Here is a 26,945-nt window from a genome sequence, read left to right on the forward strand (position 1 = left end):
AAAAAAATAAAGAGAGAGAGACAGAGAGACAAAGAGAGATATCTTGGGCTCCTAAGCCCATTTCCTAATCTTGCTGTGTGTCGTCTATGCCCTCTCCCAACCCTTTTACCCAGTAGCTCTACCACTGAATTACACCCCCATTCCTAACTGTGCTTTTTTAAAAATTCATTTGTGGTAGTGGGGATCAAAGTTGGGGCCTAATGTATGCTTGGCAGACACTATCCGCTGAGCTATATCCCCAGCCCTTTTTAAATTTTATTTTGAGACAGGCTCTAAGTTGCTGAAGCTGTCCTTGAACTTGAAATCTTCCTATCTCAGCCCTTGAGATGCTGGGATTACAGGCATGTGCCATGGTATCTGGCTCTAAATGTGCTTTTTTTTAAAAAAAATTTTTTTAGTTATTGATGGCCCTTTATTTATTTATTTGTTTATATGTTGTGCTGAGAATTGAACCCAGTGCCTCACACATGCTAGGCAGGCACTCTACCACTGAGCCACAACCCTAGCCTTTTTCTTTTTTTAATATTTATTTTTCAGTTTTAGGTGGACACAATATCTTTATTTTACATTTATGTGGTGTTGAGGATCGAACTCAATGCCTTGTGCATGCTAGGTGGGTGCTCTACTACTGAGCCACATCCCCAGCCCTAACTGTGCTTTTTTAATGTTAGATTTCCTAAAGGAAACCTTAGGATTCTTTCATGTGGCTACTTTTTTTTTCCTTCTGAGATCCCTTAAAATGAAAACAAAGGTATTTTCATCAATCATAAAATAATGAATGGCATTGGGTTCTGGAAATATTGCAAATGGTTTAAAATCTGATTCACCTGAAGAAGAAATGGTCCGTACTTTTGGAAAAACCCCCTTTTTAATTTTTATTATTATTATAAAATACCTCATGTGTTCTATCCTAGTAGTGAGTGGTCAGATTTCTTTCTGGAGATGAGACTTGGCCCTGCCTCTGGCCCTCACCTGTACCTCCAGATGTACCTCTAAGGCTGGATCCAGCCTAGACCTCTTGATGGTGTGGAGGAAGCCTGGGGCAGGCAGGGGCTTAGACAAAATGCAAAGAGCCCAGTGCCCTGCCCTGAGGTTTAGTGGCAGCTCAGGATTGTGTTTGTGATTCTATCAGTGACTGCGTGTAGTGCAAGTGTTTCTGTGTGTAAACTAGCAACCCTTGGTGGAACTTTTTTTTTTTTCTTAAAGATGATTTAAAGGGCTGGGATTGTGGCTCAGCAGTAGAGCGCATGCCTAGCATGGGTGGGACCTGAGTTCGATTCTCAGCACCACATAAAAATAAAGGCATTGTGTTGTATCCATCTACCCAAAAAAAAAAAAAAAAGATTCTCTTAAAAAAAAAAGATAATTTAAAAAAAAATTTTTTTAGTTGTAAATGGACAATAACACTCTTTATTTTTTTTTTTTAAAGAGAGAGTGAGAGAGGAGAGAGAGAGAGAGAATTTTTAATATTTTTATTTTTTAGTTCTCGACAGACACAACATCTTTGTTGGTATGTGGTGCTGAGGATCGAACCCGGACCGCACGCATGCCAGGCGAGTGCGCTACCGCTTAAGCCACATCCCCAGCCCAATATACTCTTTATTTTTATGTGGTGCCAAAGATCAAACCCAGTCCTTCACACATGCTAGGCAAGTGCTCTACCACTGAGCTACTTTTATTATCTTCATCTTACAGATGAGACAATTGAGGAACAAGAGAGGTTAAAAGTAACTGGCCTAGGCTACACTTGCTGTTCAATAGGTGGGGGAGGGGTGTGTGTGTGTGCCCACTGTTGCCATACTGTTTTGTTTTAATGGATATACAGAAAGAGATTTTCTCACTTCTCAAGAGGTCACCCACATTCAGGGAGATACCAAGGTGGCTGCTTGGTCTTCTCTACAGAACAAGCAACAGATTTGGTCCAAGAATATAAGTTGTATATCGGCAGCTCCTGGGGTCAAATCTAGACTCCAGGCATTGCATTTGGCCTACAGAGTATGAAACATAGTTTGTAAATAGCTGCCAACATTAAGAAATATGGAGCTGGGTGCAATGGTGCAGACCTGTAATACCAGTATCTCTGGAGGCTGAGGCAGGAGGATCACCAGTTCAAAGCCAGCCTCAGCAACTTATCGAGGCCCTAAGTGAGACCCAGTCTCTAAATAAAATGTAAAAAAGGACTAGGGATGTGGCTTAGTGGTTAAGCACCCTTGGGCTCAATTCCTGGTGCCAGAAAAAGAAAGAAAAAAAGATGAGGAGTTATATAAGTTTCCTGGTCCACGTTCCTCGTTGACTGCAACCACAGAAGGGTAGCAGTTGACCCTGTGTGTCCCAGTCCCCACCACTCCCTACTGTTTCCCTGAGTGTCACTTGCTGCTTACCATTAGTTTTGCGAAGTCTCTTTTCACACACCTTAGCTGCTTAGCTCATTTATTGAACTTAGCTGTCTCTAGAGATATTTATGTTCCTGAACATTGTCTGAGCGGTTCTTTCAGGCTAAAGAGCTTGTAAGCTGGGTGCACTACCCTCCTTAGGGCCCCAGGAAAACAGAAATTCCCCTAATGTCTCAATGCTCTGTGGTCAGGTGCCTGCAAGGGGAAGGTGAGTCTAGTCGTCTTCAAGAGCGGAGAGTTCCTGGTTGTCTGGACAGGCCATTTGCCCCTCACTATCCCACAAACCCTGACAAGGTTCTGAACCTGGGACTCACCTTGGGGACTGTTGTCACAGAAAGTAGGCAGCCCCTTCTTCCCAGTTGTATGCTCTCGTCTTTTTAGTTTTCTCTTAGATGGTGGGGATTCTTTGGCCTTGGTTGGGGGGCGGGGGGGGGGAGACACACAGCTCAGCTCAGGAATTGGATTGGAGACAGAAGTCACTGCTGATGCCCACTTCCACTGCTGCTGTTGAACGATTCCTGCTTCTGGCCAGAGGTGGTTCTCCCTGGTGATTGACTAGTTTTGATCTTTGGCTTGTGTTCCAGAAAATAGTCCCTGTCCTCTGTCTTCCTCTGGAATCTCAGAGGTGCTACTCATGGTGGCTCATGGTGACCAGAGCCCCTGGGATTGGAGGGGCTCTTTCTGTCTCTGGTTCAGCTCCTTGATGGCTAGTTTTGGCTTTTACCCCCCCTCCCCTTTTTTTGTTTTGTTTTGTTTCATTTGTAATTTTTTTTTTAATTGTAGGAAAATACATCAAGCACAAGTTTTACCATTTTAAGTTTCCAGCTCAGTGGTGTTAAGTACATTCACAATATAGTGCAACTGTCACCTCTATCTATTTCCAGAACCTTTTCAGCACCTCAAACAGAATCCCATGCCCATTAGAGATCACTTCCCACCTCCAACCTCAACCAGCTTTCTGTCCGGGTTTACCTGTTTTATTGTGACTCAGTTTTAATTTCTGACATTTGCTTCTAAAAATTATTTTTGTGGTCTGGTGGGGCATGCCTGTGATCCCAGCAGCTTGGGAGGCTGAGGCAGGAGGATGGAGAATTCAAAGCCAGCTTCAGCAACTCTCGGCAATTTAGCAAGGCCCTAAGCAACTTAGTGAGACCCTGTCTCTAAATAAAATAGTAAAAAGGGCTGGGGATGTGGCTCAAGGGGATAAGAGCCCTTGGGTTCAATCTCTCGTACCCCCCCCCCGATATTTTTGTCAAGTTGTAAGCGTGACAGTGTTACATGATCCAAATAGAAGATTTAACAAAGAATTAGCATCTGAGGATAGAAAATATCCCCCTCTTCTCACACCCGGCAGGTAACTAACCATCAAAAGGATGACTTCTAGAGTTTTCCTCTCACCCCCACGTATTTAAACACATTCAGCGTCCATTGCAATCCCTGGGAGGTTGGTTCCAGGCCCCCCCAGACATCCAGATCCACGGATACTCTAGCTCCTTATATGAATGGCAGAGAATTTGCAGATAGCCTAGAAACACTCTCTTAAACACTTTAAATCATATCTAGAAAACTTATAACCCGTCAGACGATGTTTATGCTAGGTAACTAGTTGTCATACTGCATTGTTCAGGGGATGATAAGAAAAAGAGGTCTGTGTGTGTTCAGTATAGATGCAGTTAAATAAATATATATATATATTTGATCCTTGGCTGAATCCATGGACATGAAGGGCTGCTGGGAGGACTGTATAATTTTTTAAAAAATATTTTCTTTTAGTTGTGACACAATACCTCTATTTTATTTGTTTATTTTTATGTGGTGCTGGGGATTGAACAAAGTCCCTCACGCATGCTAGGCAAGCGCTCTCTCACCAAGCCACAATCCCGGCCCCCAAATTTTTAATAAAGATAGTTTGTTCTAGGCTTGGCATGGTGGCGTATGCCTGTAATCCCAGCGGCTTGGGAGTCTAGGCAAGAGGATCACAAGTTCAAACCCAGCCTCAGCAACTTAGTGAGGTTCTAAGCAACCCCCCACCCCCACCCTGTGAGATCTTGTCTCTAAATAAAATATTTTTTTAAATGGGCTAGGGATGTGGCTCAGTGGTAAAGCACCCCTGGGTTCAATCCCTGGTACCCCCCACCCCCCCACCCCCAGCAAAAAAAAAAAAAAATTAGTTTATACTGCTCTGTGATTTCTTTTTCTCCCTGGAAACTCTCTTTTTTGTGTGTTCCTACCTATAAATCCATCTTACTCTTTTTTATTAATATTTTTTAGTTTTTTTTTAATATTTATTTTTTGGTGTAGATGGACACAACACAATGCCTTTATTTTTATTTGGTGCTGAGGATTGAACCCGGGTCCTGCCGTGCTAGGCGAGTGCTCTACTGCTGAGCCACAATCCCAGACCTTTATTTTATTTCTTATTTATTTGCGGTGCTGAGAATCGAACCCAGTGCCTCACACATGCCAGGCAAACGCTCTACCGCCGAGCTACAGCCCCAGCCCTCCTACTCTTTTTTGCTGACAGAACTTTTTAAAGTTGCACTTGTCCCTTCAGCCATGCTGTGGGCAGACAGTACCTTGGTGACTTGCCTAGACTGGTGTTTATTTAGATTCAAACTGAAGTAACCACCTTATTTAATTTGGTTTATGAAAGGAAAGGAGATTCCAGTCTTTTTGTGAAAGTCTTAAGAAAGCCACTCTCTTTCCTCTCTTGGTGGAATCCTCCAGGAAGTTGGCACCAGGTGCCTTCAGTGACTCCCTTCTGCAGGACACTTATTCCAACAAAGGTGTCACGAAGTTGGCCTGTACAAAATGGGAAGAGCGGGAAATCAGGAGTCACGTTTGGTGTCTTTCTTTCTTTCTTTCTTTCTTTCTTTTTTTCTGTTTTGGTCCTGGGGATTGGACCCGGAGTACTGTACCAATGAGCTATATTCCCAGCACTTTTTATTTTTTGAGACAGTTTGTCACTAAATTGCCGAGGCTACCCCATCCCCCTGCCTCCGTCTCCTGAGTCTATAGGCCTGCACCACCATGCCCAGCTTCACATTTGGTTTCTACCCTTAGCTACTTGCCTCATGACCAGGGCCACACTCCCTCCAGAGGCTCCTGGGTTCCCTTCCTCGCCTTCTCCAGCTCCTGGTGGCTGTAGGCCATCCTTGGCTGTCCTCCTTGGCTTGTAGTTGTGTCACTTCCAACTCCCCTAGGGGATGAGTGACTGTCAGTGGCTGTCTTCTCTGCGTGCTGTCGATGACTGATACCAGTCATTGGATTAAGGCCCAGCCTAATCCATTATGACCTCATTTCAGCTTGATTCAGTCTCCAAAGACCCTGTAGTTGCATTGGGAGGCTGTGGGTACACTATAAAGCCAAGACATCATCTTTTCCTTTTTGGATTGGCCACCATTGATCTGTGTGCCATCCCTCCAAGAAGCATCTCTGCTTTCAATTAGAACTTAGGGAGATAGCCGTGGCTCCTGATGGCAGCAGAGGAGGGCATGTAGTTCTTTGGGGACAGGCCTAGTCTTCAAATTGATTCTAAATGTCTTAAAAATAACTGGCTAGAAGGCAAGGTTTGTGAAGGGCTCGGACAGAGACCACCAAGGCTGGAGGTAGAGGGATGTTGTCAGATACCTCTTCGCAAGGGGATTCTGCAGCTGCTCCCATGAGTGCCGCTGGCCCCATCATCATTAAGATAATGTCAAGTTACGCCCTCCTTCCTGAGATGACACACTCCTCTGCTGCCATAGTGTCAGTTTGGGGTGGAAATGCCCACTCACTGTGGACACCTGCCTTTGTGTCTTTCCCTCCCTCTCTTTTTTCCCCCCCATTGGTGACAGGAATTGAATCCAGGGGTGCTTTACTATGGATCCATATCCCTAGCCTTTTTAAACATTTTTTATTTTGAGACAGAGTTGCTGAGGCTGGCCTCAACTTCAGATCTTCCTGCTTTAGCCACCTGAGTCCCTGGACTTATAGGCCTGAGTCACCATACCTGAACATCTGACTTTTTTTTTTAAATCAAATATTTTTTTAATTGTAGGTGGACACAATGCCTTTATTTTTATTTTTAAAATTGTTTTAAGAGAGAGAGAGAGAATTTTTAATATTTATTTTTCAGCTTTCGGTGGACACAACATCTTTGTTGGTATGTGGTGCTGAGGATTGAACCTGGGCCGCACGCATGCCAGGCGAGCGCACTACCACTTGAGCCACATCCCCAGCCCTTATTTAAAAAAATTTTAAGAACATTTAGTTGTAGGTGGACATAATACCTTTATTTAATTTTTTATGTGGTACTGAGGATCGATTCCAGTGCCTCACACGGGCCAGACACTGCCACTGAACCACAACCCCAGTCTCAAGTGTTTTTTTTTTTTCTTTTCCTTAACACCAAAATTGAGATTGGTTGTACTGTTCTTATATCAAACTCCAAATATAATATGAAAATAATCCTAAATTAAGAGTACGTTATTGGCCTGGGAATATGGGTCAGTAGTAGAGCGCTCACCTAGCATATGTCAGGCTCTGGGTTTGATCCTCAGCACCACATAAAAATAAATAAATAAAATAAAGGTATTGTGTCCAAATACAACTAGAAAAAAAAAATATATATATATATATAAAAAGTTCTGGAGGGAGGTGGAATTCCCTATGCCATCCATCCTGAGCTGGGTGATCTTGGGGAGCACACAGGAATACCTGTGTCAGGGTTGACAGGTATAAAGCCTTCACGCTGGACCAAATGTGCAGTAAACTAGAACTGATGTTGTTTGTATCATTATTTCACCATGGAATGAAAACAGGCTGGCCTAGAGTCACGTGGAAGAGCCTGTGACAAACTCAGGACCATAGAGAACAGGCATGCTTAGTTTTTTCTCTTGGGACCATCGAGTCCTGATTCTGGAACATACCTTCTCACTTAAGCTGTCCCTCTCAGGTCCTGCTGATTTACAGAACAGTGAGGCACAGAGCCCAGACATCCATTTCTGGATTCTTTTTTTTTTTTATTTTTTATTTTCTTGTCCTGCTTGGGGACTGAGCCCCGGGCCTCGTACATGCTAAGCACAGGCTCTACCACTGAGCTGCAGCCCCAGCCCCCTGTTGCCTTAACAACTTCAGAGAAACCAAAAGGCCGGGAGCCAGTGGTAGGGGACTGGCTTCCAGTATGATTACAGAACAAGCCATGAAATCTCAGGAGAACAAAGGAGAGAAGACAGGGACCCAGGGCTCAGATTCAGATACCTAGGCAAACTCCATACCTGATTCATAGGTAGCCATTTCATTTGCAAAGAAAGACACTTTTTCCAAGTAAGCTTGCATTCACTTTTGTCTTTTGGATGGGGGGGGGCACAATTCAACCCACTACAGATGGGTTTTTAGGGGCAGGCACAAGATGGTTAGGCTGGAACAGAGGGAGGTGCCCAGAGAGCCAAGGTACATTAATACCTGGCACTGGCTCTTGCTGGCAGGGGGGTGGGTACCCCTGAGGCAGCTGGGTTCCCAGCTGCTCTCTCTTTTACCAGCCGGGTTGGTGCTGCTTTCCTGCGGCCTGCCTCTGCCTTGTTATCACAGTGGTGGTATTTTTAGTCACTGCATAGATGGAGTTTCTAATTATTAACGCCCCACCCTGGGGAGCAGCGGGCCGAATCCATTTTTAACTAATTAAGCTCTTTGAGAGAAGTTGGCATAAGGGGGAGCCAAGGCCCAGCCATCCATGGTCTGTGGTTCTCTTCCATGGGTCAAACATGGGGCAGTTTCCAGCAGAGAGGGCCAGCCCTGGGCTTTTTCCCAGCCTGAGGCTTGAAGGCTTAGGGAACTGAACTGCAGACAACGTGCCTGCTTGTACCATGCTTTCGAGAGCCCCAGGGAATGTATAAATTCAGGCAGAGCCTAGGGAAGCCAGTGGCATGATTCCCTCCACAACAGTCTATTTCTCAAAGACAAAATCTCCTATTAGGATACCCATCCCACATGTCACCTACAAAAGAAAATACTTCCCTGAGGGAAGAGCCGAGAGCGCCCCCTGGTGGCCACACAGGCCCACATGTGGAGAGAGGACTGTCTCCATGAAGTACTTAGGGAGAATTCTACTCCAGGAGGAAGTTTAAAAAAAAAGTTTTATATTATATATTGTATAGAGACACACACATATGCATATATATACACACAAATATGTATATACATAAAAATAAATTATTATTGATCATTATTTATTAGTTATTATCCACACTTAATCCAGTAATAACTTTTTGTAACCAGACTTCCCTCTGCCTCTGTGCTTGTGAGTTACTGACTTCATCTCTGACACAGAAATCACAAGAAATTTTGAGACAATTCAAGTGGGAAACTCGAAGAATACATGGCAAGTCGGCATTGTTTTCAGCCATACATTCGACTTACATTGGTTGATTTTTTTTTTTTTTTAAATTTCAACCGGCTGGGCTTGTGGCTCAGTGGAAGAGTGCCTGCCTAGCATATGTGAGGTACTGGGTTTGATCCTCAGCACCACATAAAAATGAATAAGCATAATAAAGATATTGTGTCCATCTACTAAAATAAAAATATTTTTAAAAATTTTCAACATTTTAAAATACAGAGATTTTAAGTAAAACTCTAGATCTTTGGTTTCTTTGGGAAAAGATCAGAGATCCGGTGGGGCTTTCCTATCCATGGGAAGTGAGTAGGCTGGAATTGATTGAGTAGACTGTGACTTTTATTGTTTTTAATTTCTTGGTAGTTGTAGGTGGGAAGAAGGCCTTTATTGTATTTATTTATTTTTATGTAGAGCTAAGGAACGAACCCCTGCCTCAAGCGCTCTGCTGCGGAACTACAGCCCCAGCCCAGCCAGTGACTCCTTTAAATGGGGCACTTGGTCTCCAGTTTGGACAGGCTTCACCACTCTTTTTGTCTTAGTCCACTTACATCTTTCGCCTTACTGCCTGGATCCTGGAGGCCTTTGAGGTTTTCATCCTCTCTCCCCACTAGAGTCCAGGACAGGGCTAAGGGGACAGAAAGCCCAGTGGAAGTGTTGACCTCTCTCAGCCAGAGTGGCCTGTACATAAGGAAGAGTCAAGGCTTTGACTAAACATGGGGCATCTTACGAGTAAGCCTTTTCTTAAAGATTTTGCAGGGAAGGGGTGCTGTGGATTGAACCTAGGGCCTCCTGCATGTGAGGCAAGCACTCTACCACTGAGCCACATCTCCATCCGTTTTTAAAACTATTGAGACATGGCCTCTTAAGTTGCCCAACTTGTCCTTTGCAATCCTCCCAATTTGGCCTCCCAAGTATTAGTGGTTTGGTTTTTTTTTTGTTGTTGTTGTTGTTCCTTTGTTTTGGTTGATAATTCCAAGTTCTACCACCTCCTAGCTAAGTGACCATGGGCAAGTCACTTAACCTCTCTTGAAGTAGGGAGAATCAGTCTTGCCTCACAGATAGGATTACATTATATGCAGAGCAGGGATTTAAACAGCTCCTAAGAATGGTAATGAAATGATGGATGGCTTCACAGTTGATGTCAGTGTTCTATCCCTGGTGAGACTGTAGGAAGCATAAGTTGCAGAACTTGACCCCCAGGTCTTCAGAGAAGACGACCACCCCCGCCCACCCCACCCCCAGATATTATAGTAACAATTCAACTAGTGAAGTATCATGTCCTTACCTTGTGCTTTCTAGAACTTCTGAGTCCATGGCTTAGAATCCTTACTGCCCTCACCACTTTGTAAAAATTGTAGTAAGAACCATAATATTAAATTGGCCATCCTGACCACAGTCAGGTGGCAGCTCCGTGGCCTTAAGTATGTTCCCTTTTTGTACAACTGAAATTGAAACTGTGTGCATGAAACATTGGGGCCTTACTCTGCATCTCCCCGGCCCCTGGCAACACCATTCTGTACATTTGCCTTTCCAGGTCCTGCATGTAAGTAGAATCATAAAGCCTTGGTCCTTTTTTGTCTGTCCTCATGGTTCATCTAGGTTGAAGCACGGGTTAGAATTTTCCTTTTTTAGGCTGAATAATATTCTGTTGTATGGATAGACCACATTTTATGTATCTATTCATCCACCACTGGAACCCCTTCTTTTTGGCTATTACGAATAGCCCTGCTCTGAACATGGGCTTCTCCCTACTCTTTTAAAAAAATTTTTATAAAATTTAATATAGGCTAGATGATATCGCCATTTGTGTGTGTGTGTGGATGGGGGGTACTGGGGATGAGCCCAGGGCCTCACACATGCCAGGCAAAGCCCTAGAACTGAGCTTCACCCCCCCATACTTTTTTCCATCAGGATTCAGCCATGTTCCACCTTTTACTAGCTCTGTGGTCATGGACAGTTGTCTTCATCTATCTAAATATCTCAGTTTCCTCATCTATGACTTGGAAATGACAGTCCCTGTCCTAGAGTGGTCACAGGTGTCAAATGAGAGTGACATGAGACAGTTTATAATAGTCGTCTGAATAGAGAACACATTCAGAACTTCTTACTGTCATCATTTAGCAAAAGGTGCAGCCCTGTACCCCCAAGGCTCTCCCTGCACCCCTCTCACCTGGCCAGTCCAAGCCCCCCCTGAGTGGTGGACCACAGTGCAGATAGGACTTGGAAATGGCAAGTAAAAAGAGGTCCATTGCAGTACATTTAAAACCAAGAATTGGGCTGGGATGCAGCTCAGTGGTAGGGCATGCGGTGTGTGAGGCCCTGGGTTCCACCGCCAGCACCTAATAAAATAAATAAACAAAAAATTGAAAAATAAGACCAATTAAAAGTGAACTGCCTGGGCTGGGGTTGTGGCTCAGAGGTAGAGTGCTCGCCTACCATGCGTGAGGCACTGGGTTCAATCCTCCGCACCACATAAAAATAAAATAAAGATATGGTATCCACCTATAACTAAAAAAATAAATATTAAAAAAAAGTGAACGGCCAGTTTTAAATATTGGTAATGAAATACTTCTCTCCCCAGGGATGGGTCATTCCACTATCGCAAACTTTTTGGTAGCCTTTTCTTTTACCAAGTGGGAAGACCATGCCGAAGTTGAACCATGTCTATTGGTGATTCCTTGGCAATGTACAGGTGGCCTCCTGTCTCTGTATGCTCTGCATGTGTAGCTTCAGCCTGTCTTGCATTGAAAATAGGATGGGGAGGAGAGACTAAGAAATAAAATATGGCCTGGAGTGGTGCTCAGTGGTACCTATGAGGCACTGGGTTCACATAAAAATAAATAAATAAAATAAAGGTACTGTGTCCATCTACAACTAATAAATATTTAAAACAAAAAAAATAAAATACTAGTAAAAAATAGCACAAAAATACCATGTAACAGCTGTTTACATAGCATTTACATTGTTATTAAGTATTAAAGTAATCTAGAGGTAATTTAAAGTATTGAGGGTGGTGTTGAGCTGGGCATGATGGTACATGCCTGTAATACTAGTGCCTGGGGAGACTGAGGCAGGAGGATTGCAAATTTGAAGTCAGCGTGGGCAACTTAGCGAGACCCTATCGCAAAATAGAAAAATTTTTTAAAAAAAGGACTGGGAATGCAGCTCAGTGATAGAGTGCCCCTGAGTTCATTCCCTAGTACCAAAAAATTAATACTCAAAGTCTGGGGGGATGGGTATAGGTTATATGCAAATGCTGCAACACTTTTTATATAGGAGTTGAACATTCATGGATTTTTCAAATTCATAGATTTTGGTATCCATGGGACATTTTGGAACCTGTCCTCATGGATACCAAGGAGCAACTGTGTGTGGTCCTGGGGATTGAACCCAGAGAATCTTAACCTCTACGCCACATCCCCAGCCCATTTTATTTTTTAATTTTATAAGTTGCTGAGGGTCTTGCTCAGTTGCCCAGGCTGACTGAACTTGCGATCTTCCTGCCTCAGCCTCCTGAGTCACTGGGAGTACAAGTGTGCCACCGTGCCTGGCACATATCCTCAGTTTTTACCTAATGTAAATAAAGTAAATCAGAACTGAATTGGAGTCATTTCTGGTGAAGTGGATTAGAGAAAGTGAGTTAAAATGATCTTTGTCCGCATTTATCTTGGGTTCCTCTGTTATTCCTGTTAATTGCTCATTTGTGATTTATTCTGTTCTTAAATGTCCTAGTAGCACAATCTAGAATTCATGGCCTATAACAACAGGCCAGTGTCCTTACACATGTTTTATCAGGTGTGCTGTGGATTCTGCCACACATACCCACATTTCATGGGGCAGAAAGTTGGGTACCAGAAGGCAGGGTTCGGGGCCCTGCTCTTCCTTGCACGAGGTGGCATCCAAGTCTTTTGAACTTTTCTGAGTCCTGGTCATCTCAGCTGTAAGTTAGGGCTACCCAGTAGAATGGCATCTTACACCTGAAAGAGGTTCTAAAGTCAGTTGCACATAAGGCCAAAATCTGGTAGAATCAGTTACCTGTGCAGAACCTTAAAATTGCTAACAAAGGAATGGACACAGTGCCCTACATTGGAGACCCCTCCTGGTGTGTCCAACAAAGCCCACTTCTCTGCCAGCATTTGTCTGGGGGATTCCATCCTCAGTCTTTTTTTTTTTTTTTTTTTGTACCAGAGATTAAATGCAGGGGCACATAACCAGTGAGCCACTTCCCCAGCCCTTTTTAATTTTTTATTTTGAGATGGTCTCACTAAGTTGCTGAGGCTGACTTCGAACATGGGATCCTCCTGCCTCAGCCTCCTGAGCCACTGGAATTACAGGTGTGTACCACTGAACCCAGAGGATATTGTGTATTTTGTGGACTCCAGGGAACCCTGGTGACTTGGTTATTGCACAGTGGATGGTGGTAGATAGGCACTGATGTGTGTGTGTGTGTGTGTGTGTGTGTGTGTGTGTGTGTGTAGTTTTCAGTCTTCTGCTGGGTTAGGTCCAGCCTTCAGCCCCTTTCAAACACTGCCCCTCACCCTGGGCTAATATGGTTTCTTTGTTTGGCCACAGAATGTCCTGAAGGAACATGCAGATGACGACCCTAATCTGGCCATCACTGGTGTCCCTGTGGTCAGTTGGCCAAAGAAGACTCCAAAGGTAAGATGCAAACTGCTCACATTGGGTAGAACACTGCCTTTGACACCTTCTGTGAATGTTGGCATCTTTTTCAGGGGGCTCTTGGGAGAGAGCACCCCAATTATCATGAATTGAATGATTTCAGTGATATGTTTGTTCATCGCAAGTTTTTGTTTTCTGAAAGGGCTTTTTCACCTAGCTATGAAAGCTGCAAGCAGTGCCCCCTGGTGGTCACCCAGATAATTGCGGGGAAGCAATGTCTCACTTTGTCTTTAAGTGGATTTTAATCTCTCTCATTCACTCTCTCCTTTACCTCTTTCTTTCCATCATCCCTTTTCGTCCAGCTGCTCCATGGACTGTTTTCCCTTCTTTTGAACATAATTTTTTTTATCTTCATTTAACTGATCAGTGCTGCACAAAAAAATGTCTAATCAAACAGGAAAGGATGAAGAGACTAGGAAGAATGATAACATTTACATCAATGAAACTTATTAGGAGCAAGTTGCTGCTGTCTACTCCTCTGCATTCTTTGTTTTATCTGGACTTCAGCAGGTCAGGGGGGTGATCATAGTGACTTTCATTTTACAGAAAAGGGAACTGAGGTTTAAAAAGGTAAAGTCACTTATTGGGACAAGTCAGTGCTTGATGGTCGGTGGATGTCCATCTCAAAATCCACCATGCAGAGAAGACAATGACATATTGCTGTCCATCCCTCCAAAAGCCATGTGGGGTGGATTGTGCATGGATGATTCCATCTACCATCCATCCAAATACACTCAGTTTGCCATTTTCTTGGGCAAGTTACATAAGCTTCCTGAACCTGTCTTTCCTCATGTGTAAGAAGAAGTTTAGGCTTAAAATTTGTAATCCCAGCTACTTGGGAGGCTGGGGCAGGAGCATAGCCTGGGCAACTTAGTAAAGACCCTGTCTCAAATAGAATAAGAATTAGAATAGGTTGGGGATGTAGCTCAATGTTAGGGTGCTTATGGGTTCAATCCCCAGTGCCAACAAATAAAAGTAAATAAGTGTGAATTTTATTTTTATTTTAAAATTTTTTTTAGTTGTAGATGGACACAATATCTTTATTTTATTTGTTTATTTTTTTATGTGGTGCTGAGGATCGAACCCAGTGCCTCATGCATGCGAGGCAAGCGTTCAACCCTTGAGCTACAACCCCAAGCCCAAGTGTGGGTTTTAGATAAACAAATAAGATAAAAAATTTTTTTAGTATAAGTATATCCCAAATGTTGCACGGGATATAACTATCTTCAAAACGATTACTCATTTACCTGGAATGTCATGACGTACACACTGTATTTTTAGTTGCCGAGTCTGGTAACCCTAGTTGAAAAGGCAATATTTCTGATATATTGGTTCAACAAAAAAATGATTCATTTCTTCTGTTTCTTTTTATCTTTTTAAAATGTGGCTAAAAAAGTTGAGAAGTACATACGTGGCTCACCTTATTTGTATCTCTTTTGGATAGTGCTATTCTAGATGATTCACTTTTGTTTGATTATCTCCTTAGAGGGTATATTTCTGGGTGTGGAATTGCCTGGAAAGGAGCCCATTACTTGTGGGTGTGAGTTCTCTCTGAAGCTCAGCGGGACCCCATGTGGAGGTAGGAGTGGAAAGGGCTTCCCCTCTTACCAGCTTGTGGAGGTGCGCAGGGTTACAAAGCTGCCTTCCCCTGTGTGTGCAATAGCATATGCCGTTTATCAGACCACAAACAGCTTGCAGGCACAGCATCTTGAAACCAATGGGCTGGGCCATAGGTGTGTTGAGTCTAAAGAGGAAAGCAAGGCTTTGCCTGTCCCTCCCACCCCGGTCCCTCCTAACTGGCAGTTGCTCCAGGAGGGGCACTAGGGTGTGTGGAACACAAACCCGCCTTCATCCACTGTCAGAATTAATAAAGGGGCCCCAGTGGACCTCTGAATCACTTCAGGCAGACAACTGGCCCTGTCTGGAGCTGAGACCCTAACCCACCCTCCAAGGGCTTTATAGGCATGAAAAACAAACACACAAACAAACCTCTTTTCCCTTTTCTCCAAAAGCTTAGGTCAGGAAGATGGCTTCTGGTGACACAGACCTTCTCTGGGATTCCTGGGGAGGGTGGGTTCTCAAGCACTCAGTGGGCACAGTTCATCCTGGCTGGTTAGTCAATGCTGCAGGGAGGATCAAGGGCTGGGTGGGGAAGAAGTGGTGGGAGGGAGGAGGGAGGACAGGGGGTGTCCAACAGCACTTTTTTTTTTAGTGTAATAAAACAGTGTTTTCTTGGCGCATTCAAAGATTTGTATGACCATCGCCATGATCTATGGTCATGTTTATACCCCCAAAAGAAACCTCATCAGTCGGGGCTGGGGGATGTAGCTCAGTGGTAGAGAGCCCTTGCCTGGGGTGTGTGAGGCCCCAAGTTCCACCCTCAGCACCACAAAGGAAAAGGGAACCTCATCAGTGCTCGGCCCCTCCCCCTTGGTCTCCTTCTACCTCTGATCTACTTTCTATTTTCATTCATGGGTTTGCCTGTGGTGCCCATTTCTTATAAGTGAACTTATGCAGGAGGTGACCTGTTGTATCTGACTGTTTTCATTTTGCCTAATGTTTTCGAGGTCTACCGTGATGAAGCATGGACTAGTCCTCCTCCCTCTATGGCCAAATAATATCCCATTGTATGGATAGACTATTTTGTTTTGTTTCTCTCTCTCTCTCTCTCTCTCTCTCTCTCTCTCTCTTTCTTTAATTTTTTAGTTGTACATGGACACAATACCTTTATTTAGTTTTTCTTTCCTTTTTAATGTGATGCTGAGGATCGAACCCAGTGCCTCACATGTGCTAGGCAAGTGCTCTGCCACTGAGCCACAACCCCAGCCCTTTTGTTTTTGTCTTTCTTTGGAACCAGATGGAACCAGAGCCTCACCCGTGCTAGGTAACTTTACTACTGAGCTACACCTCCAGCCCAGCATCAAGTTTTTTTTTATATTTTATTTTTTAGTTCTCGGCGGACACAACATCTTTGTTTGTATGTGGTGCTGAGGATCGAACCCGGGCCGCACGCATGCCAGGCGAGCGCGCTACCGATGGAGCCACATCCCCAGCCCCCCAGCATCAAGTTTTAGATGCAGTTTTTAGATTTTCTTTATCTTTACAATGAGGGCAGGAGGTGGATAGTCTCAGCTGTGCAGTCCAGTCAAGGAGACCAAGGGGCTCAGAGAGGTTCAGGGGTATGCCTCAAGCCACACGGCTTGTGAGTAGTGAGGTGTTTGTCCCGATCTGCCTGTTTCTGTCACGGCTGCTGTGAGAACCTAATGAAAGGTGGCGGAGGCGTGGGGAGGGGAAGGCATTATGTTTCTGCACTTCCTGGCTGGTGGGGTTAAAAAGTTAACAGGAAAGGAAGAAGTAACTGAACGACTGGCTGCCTGGGCCGCCTGGGGTCTCTGGGTTCCCAGGGTTGCAGTCTGCTTCCTCCCAATTTGATGCAGGTTGGGTTGAAAGATCAAGGGTGCTCCTTGAGGCTGCCCGGAGTAGGTTCTGCTCCTGGGTCGGGTTTCTTAACAAGTAATTAATGCCCAATGGTGATTAGCAAGAAATGCTTTGATCTCCCACCTTGCCTCTAGGAGAACAAAGCCTTTTTCTGGAACTGATTAGGCTCTGAGGTCATTTCTGATGCAGTGTCCTTCAAATCTGAGATGCCACCGAGTCACCATCCATCACCGTTCACCTGATTGGCTGTTTTCACGAATGGCGTTGGATTTGTTTTGATCTGTCTACACTCTAGCCGCTTCCTTTTATGACCAGGTGGCAGGATTTTCTGGGCCCTGTCTGTGACCCCAGAGGCAAAGGAAGAGAGCTGGGCTTATTTGAAGCCCGGCCTCTGACCTTGGCCTTATTAGCAAGCTGAACTGCTCCTCAGCCGGTCACTTCTCCTGGATCTTGCTGGATCTTTCCCAAAGGAGTAGACTGGGGAAGGAGAGGAGCTGGGCCAGGGCCGTGCTGGCAGGAGAGCCTATGGAGGCAGCTGGTTCTTAATCCGTCGTCACCAGTGGCCAAAGCAGGTGTCACTTGAATTTAAATTATTGGCAGTTTTTCTGGAGCAAAGGAGCAGAGGGGTTGGGGTGTGTAGGACAAGTGCTCTGGCAGGGGATGTGGGGACAGCCCTCTTCAGTGGTTACTGGATCAGCTTTCTTATGGGGACATTGCAGGCTACAGGAGGAAGCGACACACCACCTGCTGCCCTGCCACCCATGGTTTGGTATGTTTCTCTTCCCCTTCCTCTACAGTGGGGCAGGGAGATCTGGGAGGCCTGATCCAGCTGGGGTCCCTCAGATGTGACACGTGGCCTGTCCCAGAAGAGGAGGCACATCATTCAGTGTGAGGCCCCGTGTACTTCCTGTCTCACACGTGTCCTCCTCTCAATTCCTGTCACAGAGTCATTAAGTTGACAATGTACAGTTGATGATGAGGAGGGGCAACTGTGGCAGTGGCTGCCCTTTCATGTCCCCTACTCAGGGTTCATCATTTCCTAGGAAGGCATGTGGTCTAATGATGACCAGTCCTTAGACTGGTGGCATCCCCTTCACCTGGGGACCTTGTTTTAAAAATATAACTTCCTGGGGCTGGGGATGTGGCTCAAGCGGTAGCGCTCGCCTGGCATGCATGCGGCCCTGGTTCGATCCTCAGCACCACATACAAACAAAGATGTTGTGTCCGCCAAGAACTAAAAAAATAAATAATAAAAAATTCTTTCTCTGTCTCTCTCTCTCTCTTTAAAAAAAAAAAAAAATATATATATATATATATATATATATATATATATATATATATATATATATATAAATAAAACTTCCTGCCAGACATGGTGGTGCATGCCTATTATCCCAGTGGCTCAAGAGGATGAGACAGGAAGATTGCAAGTTCAAAGTCAGCCTCAGTAACAGCAAGGTGCTAAGCAACTCCGTGAGACCCTGTCTCTAAATAAAAATACAAAATAGGGCTGAGGATGTGACTCAGTGGTCCAGTGCCCTTGAGTTCAATCTCCAGTACCTCCCCCCACAAAAAAATTAAAAATATAATTTCCTGGGATCTGCCCCGAACATTGTGATCCAGTCTATTTGAAGTGAGGCCTGGGAATCTGGACTTTCTAAAAGCTTCCAGGTCATTCTCATGCATAACCTGGATGTGCTTTGGGGTCAGATGTACCTGAGGATTGACTAATTATTCTAAAGGATAAGTCTCAACCCCAGTTTATTCATCTGTTAAGTTTATTCATCTCATTGAGTGGTCCTGGCAGGATCCCTGTGAGATGCTGCCTGTGAAATGCTTCTGTTGTATCAGCCTACCATTGTAAAAAATTATACTGGTAGCTATTGTAATTTTTTAGAATTATGATTTATATGTAATCCGTAACCCTGAATCGGCCCCCCTCCGGCTCCCGATGGAAATAGAGAATACCAAAGGGAGGGCAAAGGGTGCAGAGACAGCTTGCATCCCTAGACTACAAGTTGCCTGTATAAAACTTAATCTCAAGTGGGTACTTTGATGGCTTAATTTCTTTGAAATAGTTTGGCTGTGCTGAAGTGGATTGATGTTTCCTGGGAGGAGGGAACTGGTTTAAAAAAGCCATTTCTCCTTCATCCCTGCCACATTGGCCCAGCTGGAGAAGCCCCAGGCCCTATAGCTTGTGCTTTAGCTTGTACCCCTGGGGCTTGAGGCAGGCAAGGCTACTCGTTCTGCTATGGGGTCCAGGTAGGAGGAATGGGCATGAAGGGCCAGGGGTTTCAGGTGCCCTGTCCCTGCAGCCTCCAGGGAGCTGGATAGGCCTTGTGAAAGTCTGTCAGGAGAGAGTGACTGAAAGGGACAGTGTAGTTCAACATGAAGGGAAGAGACAGGTGACAGAAGTAGCTGGGCCAGAACAGAGGAGCCCAAGAGGGCTAAGAAAGGCAGGCAAAGCAAGCCGACCCCGGCGAGGTGTGGTGAGGGGCTCCTGATCTGCAACCTGTAGGACTTTCACATATGAACATCAACCACAGAAAAACCCAGTTGAGAAGAAGTTGTCGGTGGTAAAGGGAGACTCCATGTGTCATCTTCCGTGAGGGTAACAGATACCTAGACTGTCGACTTAAAAAGAGGGAGAGTTTATTTGGCTCACAGTATTGGAGTTCCCAGGCCATGATCACTTGTCCCCATTGCTTTGAGCCCATGCTGAGGTAGTGCATCCTGGCCCAGGTGGAGCAAAGCTGTTCCCCTCGTGGCTGAAGTGGGAGAGAGAGAGGAAGGGGCCAGGTCTTAACATCCCCCTCAAGGGCATAGCCCCAGAGACCAGAAGACTGCCCACTAAACCCCACTTCTTTAAGTTTCCATCACCTTCTCAGAGCACCACGCTGGGGACCAAGCCTCTAGCCCATGGGCCATCAGGGGACATCCCTGAACCATGCTGTACCATCCAAGTTCCTCAGGAGCTGAGACTCAGGTCTCCGGCAGTCGGTGTTGGCTCCAGGTCCAGATTTGTTAGTGAGAAACCATAGTATTTTGTACCTGCTGGCAAGTCTGCTGACCAGGGGCCCATCAATACCCTCTTCAGGACCTTCTAAGGGGGGTGATCTGAAGCCAGAAAGTGGAAGTCTCTGGAGTCTCACAACATGTGTGAGACAGACGGAGGCAGGATGGGCGGTAGTTTTACCTGCTGACTCTCTGCAAGTGAGATTTGCAGCCTTGGGATCAGCAAGATTGGGGCGTACTTTCAAGTACAGTCAAGGCTCATCATTTATGGATTTTATATTTGTGAACTCACCTATTCCATAAAATTTATCTATTGCCCCCAAACCAATATTCGGAGTGCTTTTGTGATCACTTGCAGACATGCACATGAGCCAGATGACAGGTGCATTGCAGTGGGGCTGAGCAGGCAGTGCTCTGCCTTCTGCTTGCAGGTCTCTTACTGTAAAGAAGTGTCCTTTTCCAGGTGTCCCATTTTTCAAAATTTTAGGTTTTTTTTTTTGTTTGTTTCTTTTTTGGTTGGTGATTTCGCTGTTCAAAATGCCCCCGGAGCTGTGGCGGTTGGTGTCTGTTGTTACCGAGTGCAAGGAGGTTCTGCAGTGCAGAGAAGCTACGTGTTTGATGAGCCTCCTTCAGGCACGGGTTGTAGCACTGTTGGTCCCAAGTTCAATGTAGTGGATCAGCAATATATATTTAAAAGGCGCCTTCAAAGAGAAACACAAAAAACAAGTTGATACATTGATTGAGGAAAATGTTGGGACCAGAGACTAGAAGGCACCTAATTCTGTATCTTCCCTTGGAGTGACGGCCTGGTGTTCACTAATGCAGTGTTTGGAGTGATTTTAGAGAATGCAGCAGCCATGAGTTCAGAGAATCAGCTGTGATTCTTCATTGCTTGCCTTCCCAAATGGATGAGTGACTAGCCTTTACCTCTATACAGTCCTGGGTTAGGTATTGGATGAAGAAGATTTCCTTGTCCTCATGGAACTTAGAGTTTTTATGTCAGGCACACAAATAAGTACATAATTAGAAGGATTATACTCTGAAGAGATGAATTTTTATGAATTGTGATAAAGTATATGTTGCATAAAAGTTCCATTTTAAGCATTGTCAAGTGTACGCTTAGCTGGTGTTGACATTCACCGTGCTGTGCAGCTGTAACCACCAATGATGCACCGGATTCAAACGCTGGACCATTTCACACTTACTCCTGCTTCTTCCCGCCCCTGGGAGGGAAACTGAAACTTCTTAAAAACTAGCATAGAAAGGGCTGTAGCCCAGTGGGGGAGCACTCCTGAGTGGGGAAGATTGAGAACAGTTTGAAGTTGGGGCACCTGGGAGCAGTTGGCCAGTTAGGAGACTGTGGCTACAGGTCTGGACTGGTTTAGGGTGGTGGCAAGTGGTGATCAAGAGAATGGGTGCTGGCATATTGGAGGTGGATGGACAGGACCAGAGTTGATTTATTTTGCTCTTGGAAGTGTTCCATGGCTCCCCTGTGTTCCATTTACTGAGACAGGAGGTACTTGGGGTTAGTATCCTCATTTCTATCAGGAAACTCGAACATGGGATGATTTTCAACATCCTTAAGATGGAATGGCAGCTTTGCTTCCAGTCTCCTGTCTCCCAGCTTTCTGTCTAAGTTTAGATCTGATCACGCCCTTGTTAGTTAGCCAGGGCCACCGTAGCAGAGTACCATAGACCATGTGGCTTAAATGACGGCAGTTCTAGGTGTCGACAGGGCTGGTTCCTGCTGAGGGCTGGGAGGGAAGATCTCCAGGCCGGCCCTTGCTTGGTCTGTGTTTGACCCTCACCTCCCTATGTGTCTGCATCAACTCCCCTCTGGATGCATTTTGGTCCTAATTTCCTCATCATATAAGGACTCCTGTCATTGGGTTCTGATCACCCTGACGGAGGGTGATCATTTCACATCTGTGGAGTTGTCTGAGCACAGTCACCTTAAGCAGTTCCAGGGATTAGAATACACCATGGGAGTTTCTGAGGCTATCACAGTCATCCCTTAGCCTTGTTATTGAATCTCCATCTTCTTTAAAATCACATTTTGAGTCCCGGGCCTATCCTGGGGTGCCCACGTCACCAGCTGGAGCTCTACCTCAGGTGCTCAGGATTGCCTCTTGTCTTCCCTCCCATGCAGCAGAACCAGATTCTCCACAGTTTCCTTTTCCTTGCCCACCAACTATTCCTCTTCTCAAAAATATCCTCCTCCTTTCCCCATGAACAGATCCCTCCACTCCAGGCCCAGCCAAATTCTTCCTTCGCCTGCTCTGTGGGCTACAGCAAAGGGCTTCCCTGCCTTTGGCTTCTGGCTGAGTACAGCTAGTGGGCCTGAGGCACTACCAGGAGAGGGAAGGTAGGAGGAGATGGAGGGAAGTGTCCATTTTCCCAGTCTCCTTCCTGTAGGATCATTGCAGGTGGACTGTTTCCCACTGTGGAAGACCACAGCTTCTACCATGTGACCTGCTCAACTCTTCTGTTAACAGTTGCGTTCTCTTTCTCATTGGGTAATGGCTCATCATTGTCCCTAGGCTTAGGGTGCATCTCCAGCTTCTGTTACATTCTCCTCCATGAGCATTAACCCTCTAATTCCTGCCAAGATCCTGATGGATAGATTTCCCCAATTTCTTTTCCCTTTCAATTTCCACATTCTCCTCTGTATGTTCACTGTCAACATAACCTGTCCTCAGTGTCCCCTAACTTTTGAGGTTAGAGCTCTTCTTATGTATTTTTTTCCTTATCCATTTTATATCCTATTAATGCAAGATTGCTTGCAATGTAGCAAGGCCTGGGAGATATTTAAATGAATGAATGAACTCGATAGCACAATTTTCCTAGAGTTTTTAAAAGATGAAGTCAAACTCAGTCTCATCTCTGTTCTTTTTCTTTTTTCCCCCCTGAGTGCTGGGGATCGAACTTAGGGCTTTGTGTGTGCAAGGCAAGCCCTCTACCAACTGAGCTATAGCTCCAGCCCTCATCTCTGTTCTTTTTCTCACTGCTTCTGGATGCTTCTGTATCCTCTTTGGTGACTTAACTTACTCCATCCATACTTGAACTTTTGTGTCCTAGTCCCAGCCAGCTGCTAAAAGAACATTAATTGGAAGAGAAGTAAGAAGACATCTCTAACTTCCTAGCCCCTCTTGTCCCTCAAATTGAGGCATTTCCCTTTATCTTACTGGACTTGGAAAGATCTTATCGCACCTGGGATTTTTTTCAGCCAACATTATTTGTATCTTTTAGTACCATGTTATTGGAACTTCAAGATGGAGGTCAGCTGAAATAACCTATAATTAAAGTCTGTAACAAGGATTTCTTTTTTCTTTCTGATAACCTGCTCAGCTATCTGTGTTAATAATGCCAGGGACAGATTCTTGGAGAGCCACTGAGATACTGAATGTTTCTGCCTTTGATGGAGTTATTAGAAAGCCTGCTGGCACTAGAGGTGATTATTTGCCATTACAAAGACCAGCCCTTTAGACTCTGGGGATGAGTCATCAGATGCCATCTATATTGCAAATAAGTTGTCATGAAGATGGGTATGTGTTTGGTCTCCTGATACCTTTAGATAATCCTCCCAATTTATGTGATGTAAAGACAAAAAGGGCAAGATTGGGTGAAGACAGGGGAGATTCATATATTTGTTTTACGGTGCTGGGGCTGGAACCCCAGGCCTTGAGCGTGGTAAGCATGAGCGTGCCATTTCTGTGCTCTGCCACTGAACTGCACCCCCAGCCCCCAAATGTCTCACCTGATTTGGCTTCATTTATCAAAGATGGGGAAGATGAATGTGTTTGATAAAAGGAAGGAAGTGGGTGAGGAGTTATAGTGACCGTCAAACCTGCTGGAAATCGCTGAAAATATCAATGCAAATAACTCAGCAGCAAAGCATCAAGGAAGTTTCTGGGGAATCTCGTGCATAAAAGGAAGTTTTATTTTATTATTCATTTCTTTGCCATGTAGCTTCTTTTTTTCTTTCATTTAGTTGATTAGACAAGGTGACAGAGCAGGTCTGGGAAGGAGCATGGGTGTTCTTAACTCATTTTTCTGGCAGGGGTACAATTATTTCTTTTTTATCACATTTTTGTAAATTGTGATGAAATACACATAATATAACCGTCTTTAGGTGCACAGTTCAGCCTCATTAAGTACATTGACATTGAACATTGACAGGTTCCATTTCCCAAGCGGAACCTCTGTCCCCATCACACCCTATTCCCCCACCCCATTCCCTGCCCACCATTCCACTTTCTGACCCTGTGTGTTTTGACAGCTCTGGTGACCGTGTATAGGTGGACTCCTACAGCCATCTCCACTTCTCCTGGCTTATTTCATTCCCAAGGTTCCTCTACTTTGTAGCCTGTGACAGAGGTTCTGTTTTCAAGGCCGAATTCCACAGTTTGAATGCCTTGCGAGTGTGTAGGTACCTCATTTTGTTGATCAGTTCATCTGTCCGTGGACACTTGAGTCTCTTCTACCACAAACATCTTTTTGAGTTCTTGTTTCCATTCTCTTGGTGTATGCCCACAGGTGTAATTGTCAGGTCACGTGACAATTCTGTGTTTAACTTAAAGGACTGTCTGACCATTCCGTAATGGCTACACTATTTTCCATTCCTGCCAAAGTGTACAAGGGTTCCAATTTTTCCACATCCTCACCAATACTCTTTATATTCTTTCTTTTTTTTCCTTCCTGACAATTGCCATTTTAATGGGTGTGAAAGGGTGGTTACTTTTGGTGTTACTTTTGGTGGGGGGGTTACTGGGAATTGAACCCAGAAGCACTTAACCACTGAACCACATTCCCAGTCTTTTTTTTTTTTTTTTTTTCTATTCTGAGACAGCCTCACTAAGTTGCTGAGGCTGTTGAATTTATAATCTTAGAGACAGGGTCTCATTGAGTTGCTTAGCGCCTCGCTTTTGTTGAGGCTGGCTTTGAACTCCCAAACCTCCTGTCTCAGCCTCCTGTCTCAGCCTCCTGAGCTTCTGGGATTACAGGTGTGCGCCACCTCACCCAGCAAAAAAGGGGAAAGATTTTCTATATAGCCAAAATAACATTATGACACCTAACACAATTTATAATTCCTTGGTACTGCCTAATGCCTAGTCATACTCAGACCTTCCAGATAATCTTTTACAACTGCTTTTTTCACATCAGATTCTAATCTAGGACAACACATTGAATCAGTTCTTGATTCTCTCTTTTCATCTAGACTTTTCTCAGCATGGCAGTTTGTAGAAGACACAAAGCCACATGTCTTCTAGACCATCCCACTTTTTGCATTTGTTTGTGTGACCTCATGGTGTCATTTAACTCACTTATCTCTCAATTTCTGCAAGCTGGAAATTTGATCAAAAGTCTTGTTTAAAGTAAATATTATAGTTAAGACAATGGCAGTATGATCCTTCATTATTTAGTGAATGTTCTTCTCTTCTTCCAGAGAATCTGGATGGAGTTTCACTGGGCTCCTGCTACCCTTCCTCTTTCCCCTACTGCCAACCATTCATTGCTGGCTTCAGTACTTCTTTTAGGCAGGGAGATTCTGGGAATTGAAATCAGTCAGTGCTTTACCACCGACCCACATTCCATCCAGCCTTTCTTTTTAAAAATTTTTTAGTTGTGGATAATACATTTAATTTTATTTATTTATTTGTTTTTATTTGGTGCTGAGAACTGAACCCAGTGCCTCACACACATGCTAGGCCAGTGCTCTACCACCGAGCCACAACCCCAGCCTCTCTAGCCTTTTTTTAAACACAGGACCTTGCTAAATTGCTGAGGCTAGGCTTGAACTTCGGACCCTCCTGCCTTCACATCTCAAGCCATTACAGGTGTACACCTCCGCTCCCAGTGCTGGCTTCAATATTTCTTGATCATTATTTCTTCTATCAATTATTTTATCAGGAGATGAAAATGATTTTTGAAGCGTACCCTTTTTGCCTATGAATCAGGGGACATTCTTTTGCAGAGCGTTCCTTCATTGATCAGGGTTACCCTAAAATACATTCCTCCTGGAAAGGCAGTAGGCATGTTTGATTATTTTTTTCCTCCTTAAATGCCAATTTTCAAAGGTTTTGTTTAGTTTAGTGGCTGCTTCATTTAGTGACAGTTGAGATTGGTAAAGCTCTTTCTGTTTTGATGACTGTCATCATAAATTCATGGATTTTCATAGATGAGGCAGATTGGCCTATTGGAGCCATTTTTAAAGACAAAGCATAATAATGGTAAACAAAGAAAGGCCCATAACAGGAAAGAGAGAGAGAAAGAGAGAAAGGGGGGGGGAGGGGGGGAGGGGAGGAGGGAGGGGAGGGGGGAGGGGAGGGGAGGGGAGGGGGATACAGTGCTTGTGTGAGGATGTGTTCTCCTATCCTGGTTCCTAGCTGTACTGACCTGTGTGTATTTGAGACCTGCAAGTGTAGTCTGAGTCCTTCCGGCTCCCCACAGTGACTGTTAGCAGCTCTTTAAGAGGTGATTCAGCTATCGCTTTGGTATGGTTAGTTGCAAAGTTTACCTTCTTAGCTGGGTTCCTTTCAGGAATGGGAATAGGAATAGGAATGGGAATGGTGTTGTTAGAGCCCTAGGGAGATGGCCCCCACCTTTGGAAAACAAAGGAAGTTCATTCAAAGACCTTGGGGTAGAGGAGGCCCTCAGTGGTGATCAGAACTAATCCTCATCCCTAAGTTTTTTTTGCCTCCATTTTGGCCAGTTTAGCTAATAAGCTAGGAAAACGTGGCTGCTGAAGAAAGAAGTATATGTATATATGGATATGTATATATTGTGTATGCATATACATGGACAATATGCCTGTTTTGGAAGGAAAATTTACTTAACATGAAATTAACCATTTCAAAGTGAACAATTTGGTACATTTAGTACATTCTCAATGTCACGTGACCATTTCTATCTAAATCCAGATATTTTCATCATCCTCTAAAGGAAACCCTGGACCCATCATCTGTCCATCCTACTCCCCCTTCCCCTGTCCCCTGGCACCCACTAGTCTGCTTTCTGCCTCTGTGGATTTGCCTTCTGTGGACAGA

General features: G+C 44.6%; 1 protein-coding gene across 9 annotated transcripts in view; it reads left to right on the forward strand.

Annotated features, from left to right (window-relative positions):
• Kdm2b (lysine demethylase 2B) overlaps positions 1–26,945 on the forward strand; it is a 124,608-nt gene that overhangs the window by 61,397 nt on the left and 36,266 nt on the right. For all 9 annotated transcript variants that reach the window (XM_026386008.2, XM_026386003.2, XM_077796105.1 and 6 more), the window contains one exon: positions 13,339–13,425. In XM_026386008.2, coding sequence (XP_026241793.1) covers positions 13,339–13,425 — 87 coding nt within the window. The remainder of the gene's footprint in view (positions 1–13,338; positions 13,426–26,945) is intronic.

This window comes from Urocitellus parryii, chromosome 3, assembly GCF_045843805.1.
Source record: "Urocitellus parryii isolate mUroPar1 chromosome 3, mUroPar1.hap1, whole genome shotgun sequence".
In the NCBI taxonomy this organism is placed as follows: domain Eukaryota; kingdom Metazoa; phylum Chordata; class Mammalia; order Rodentia; family Sciuridae; genus Urocitellus; species Urocitellus parryii.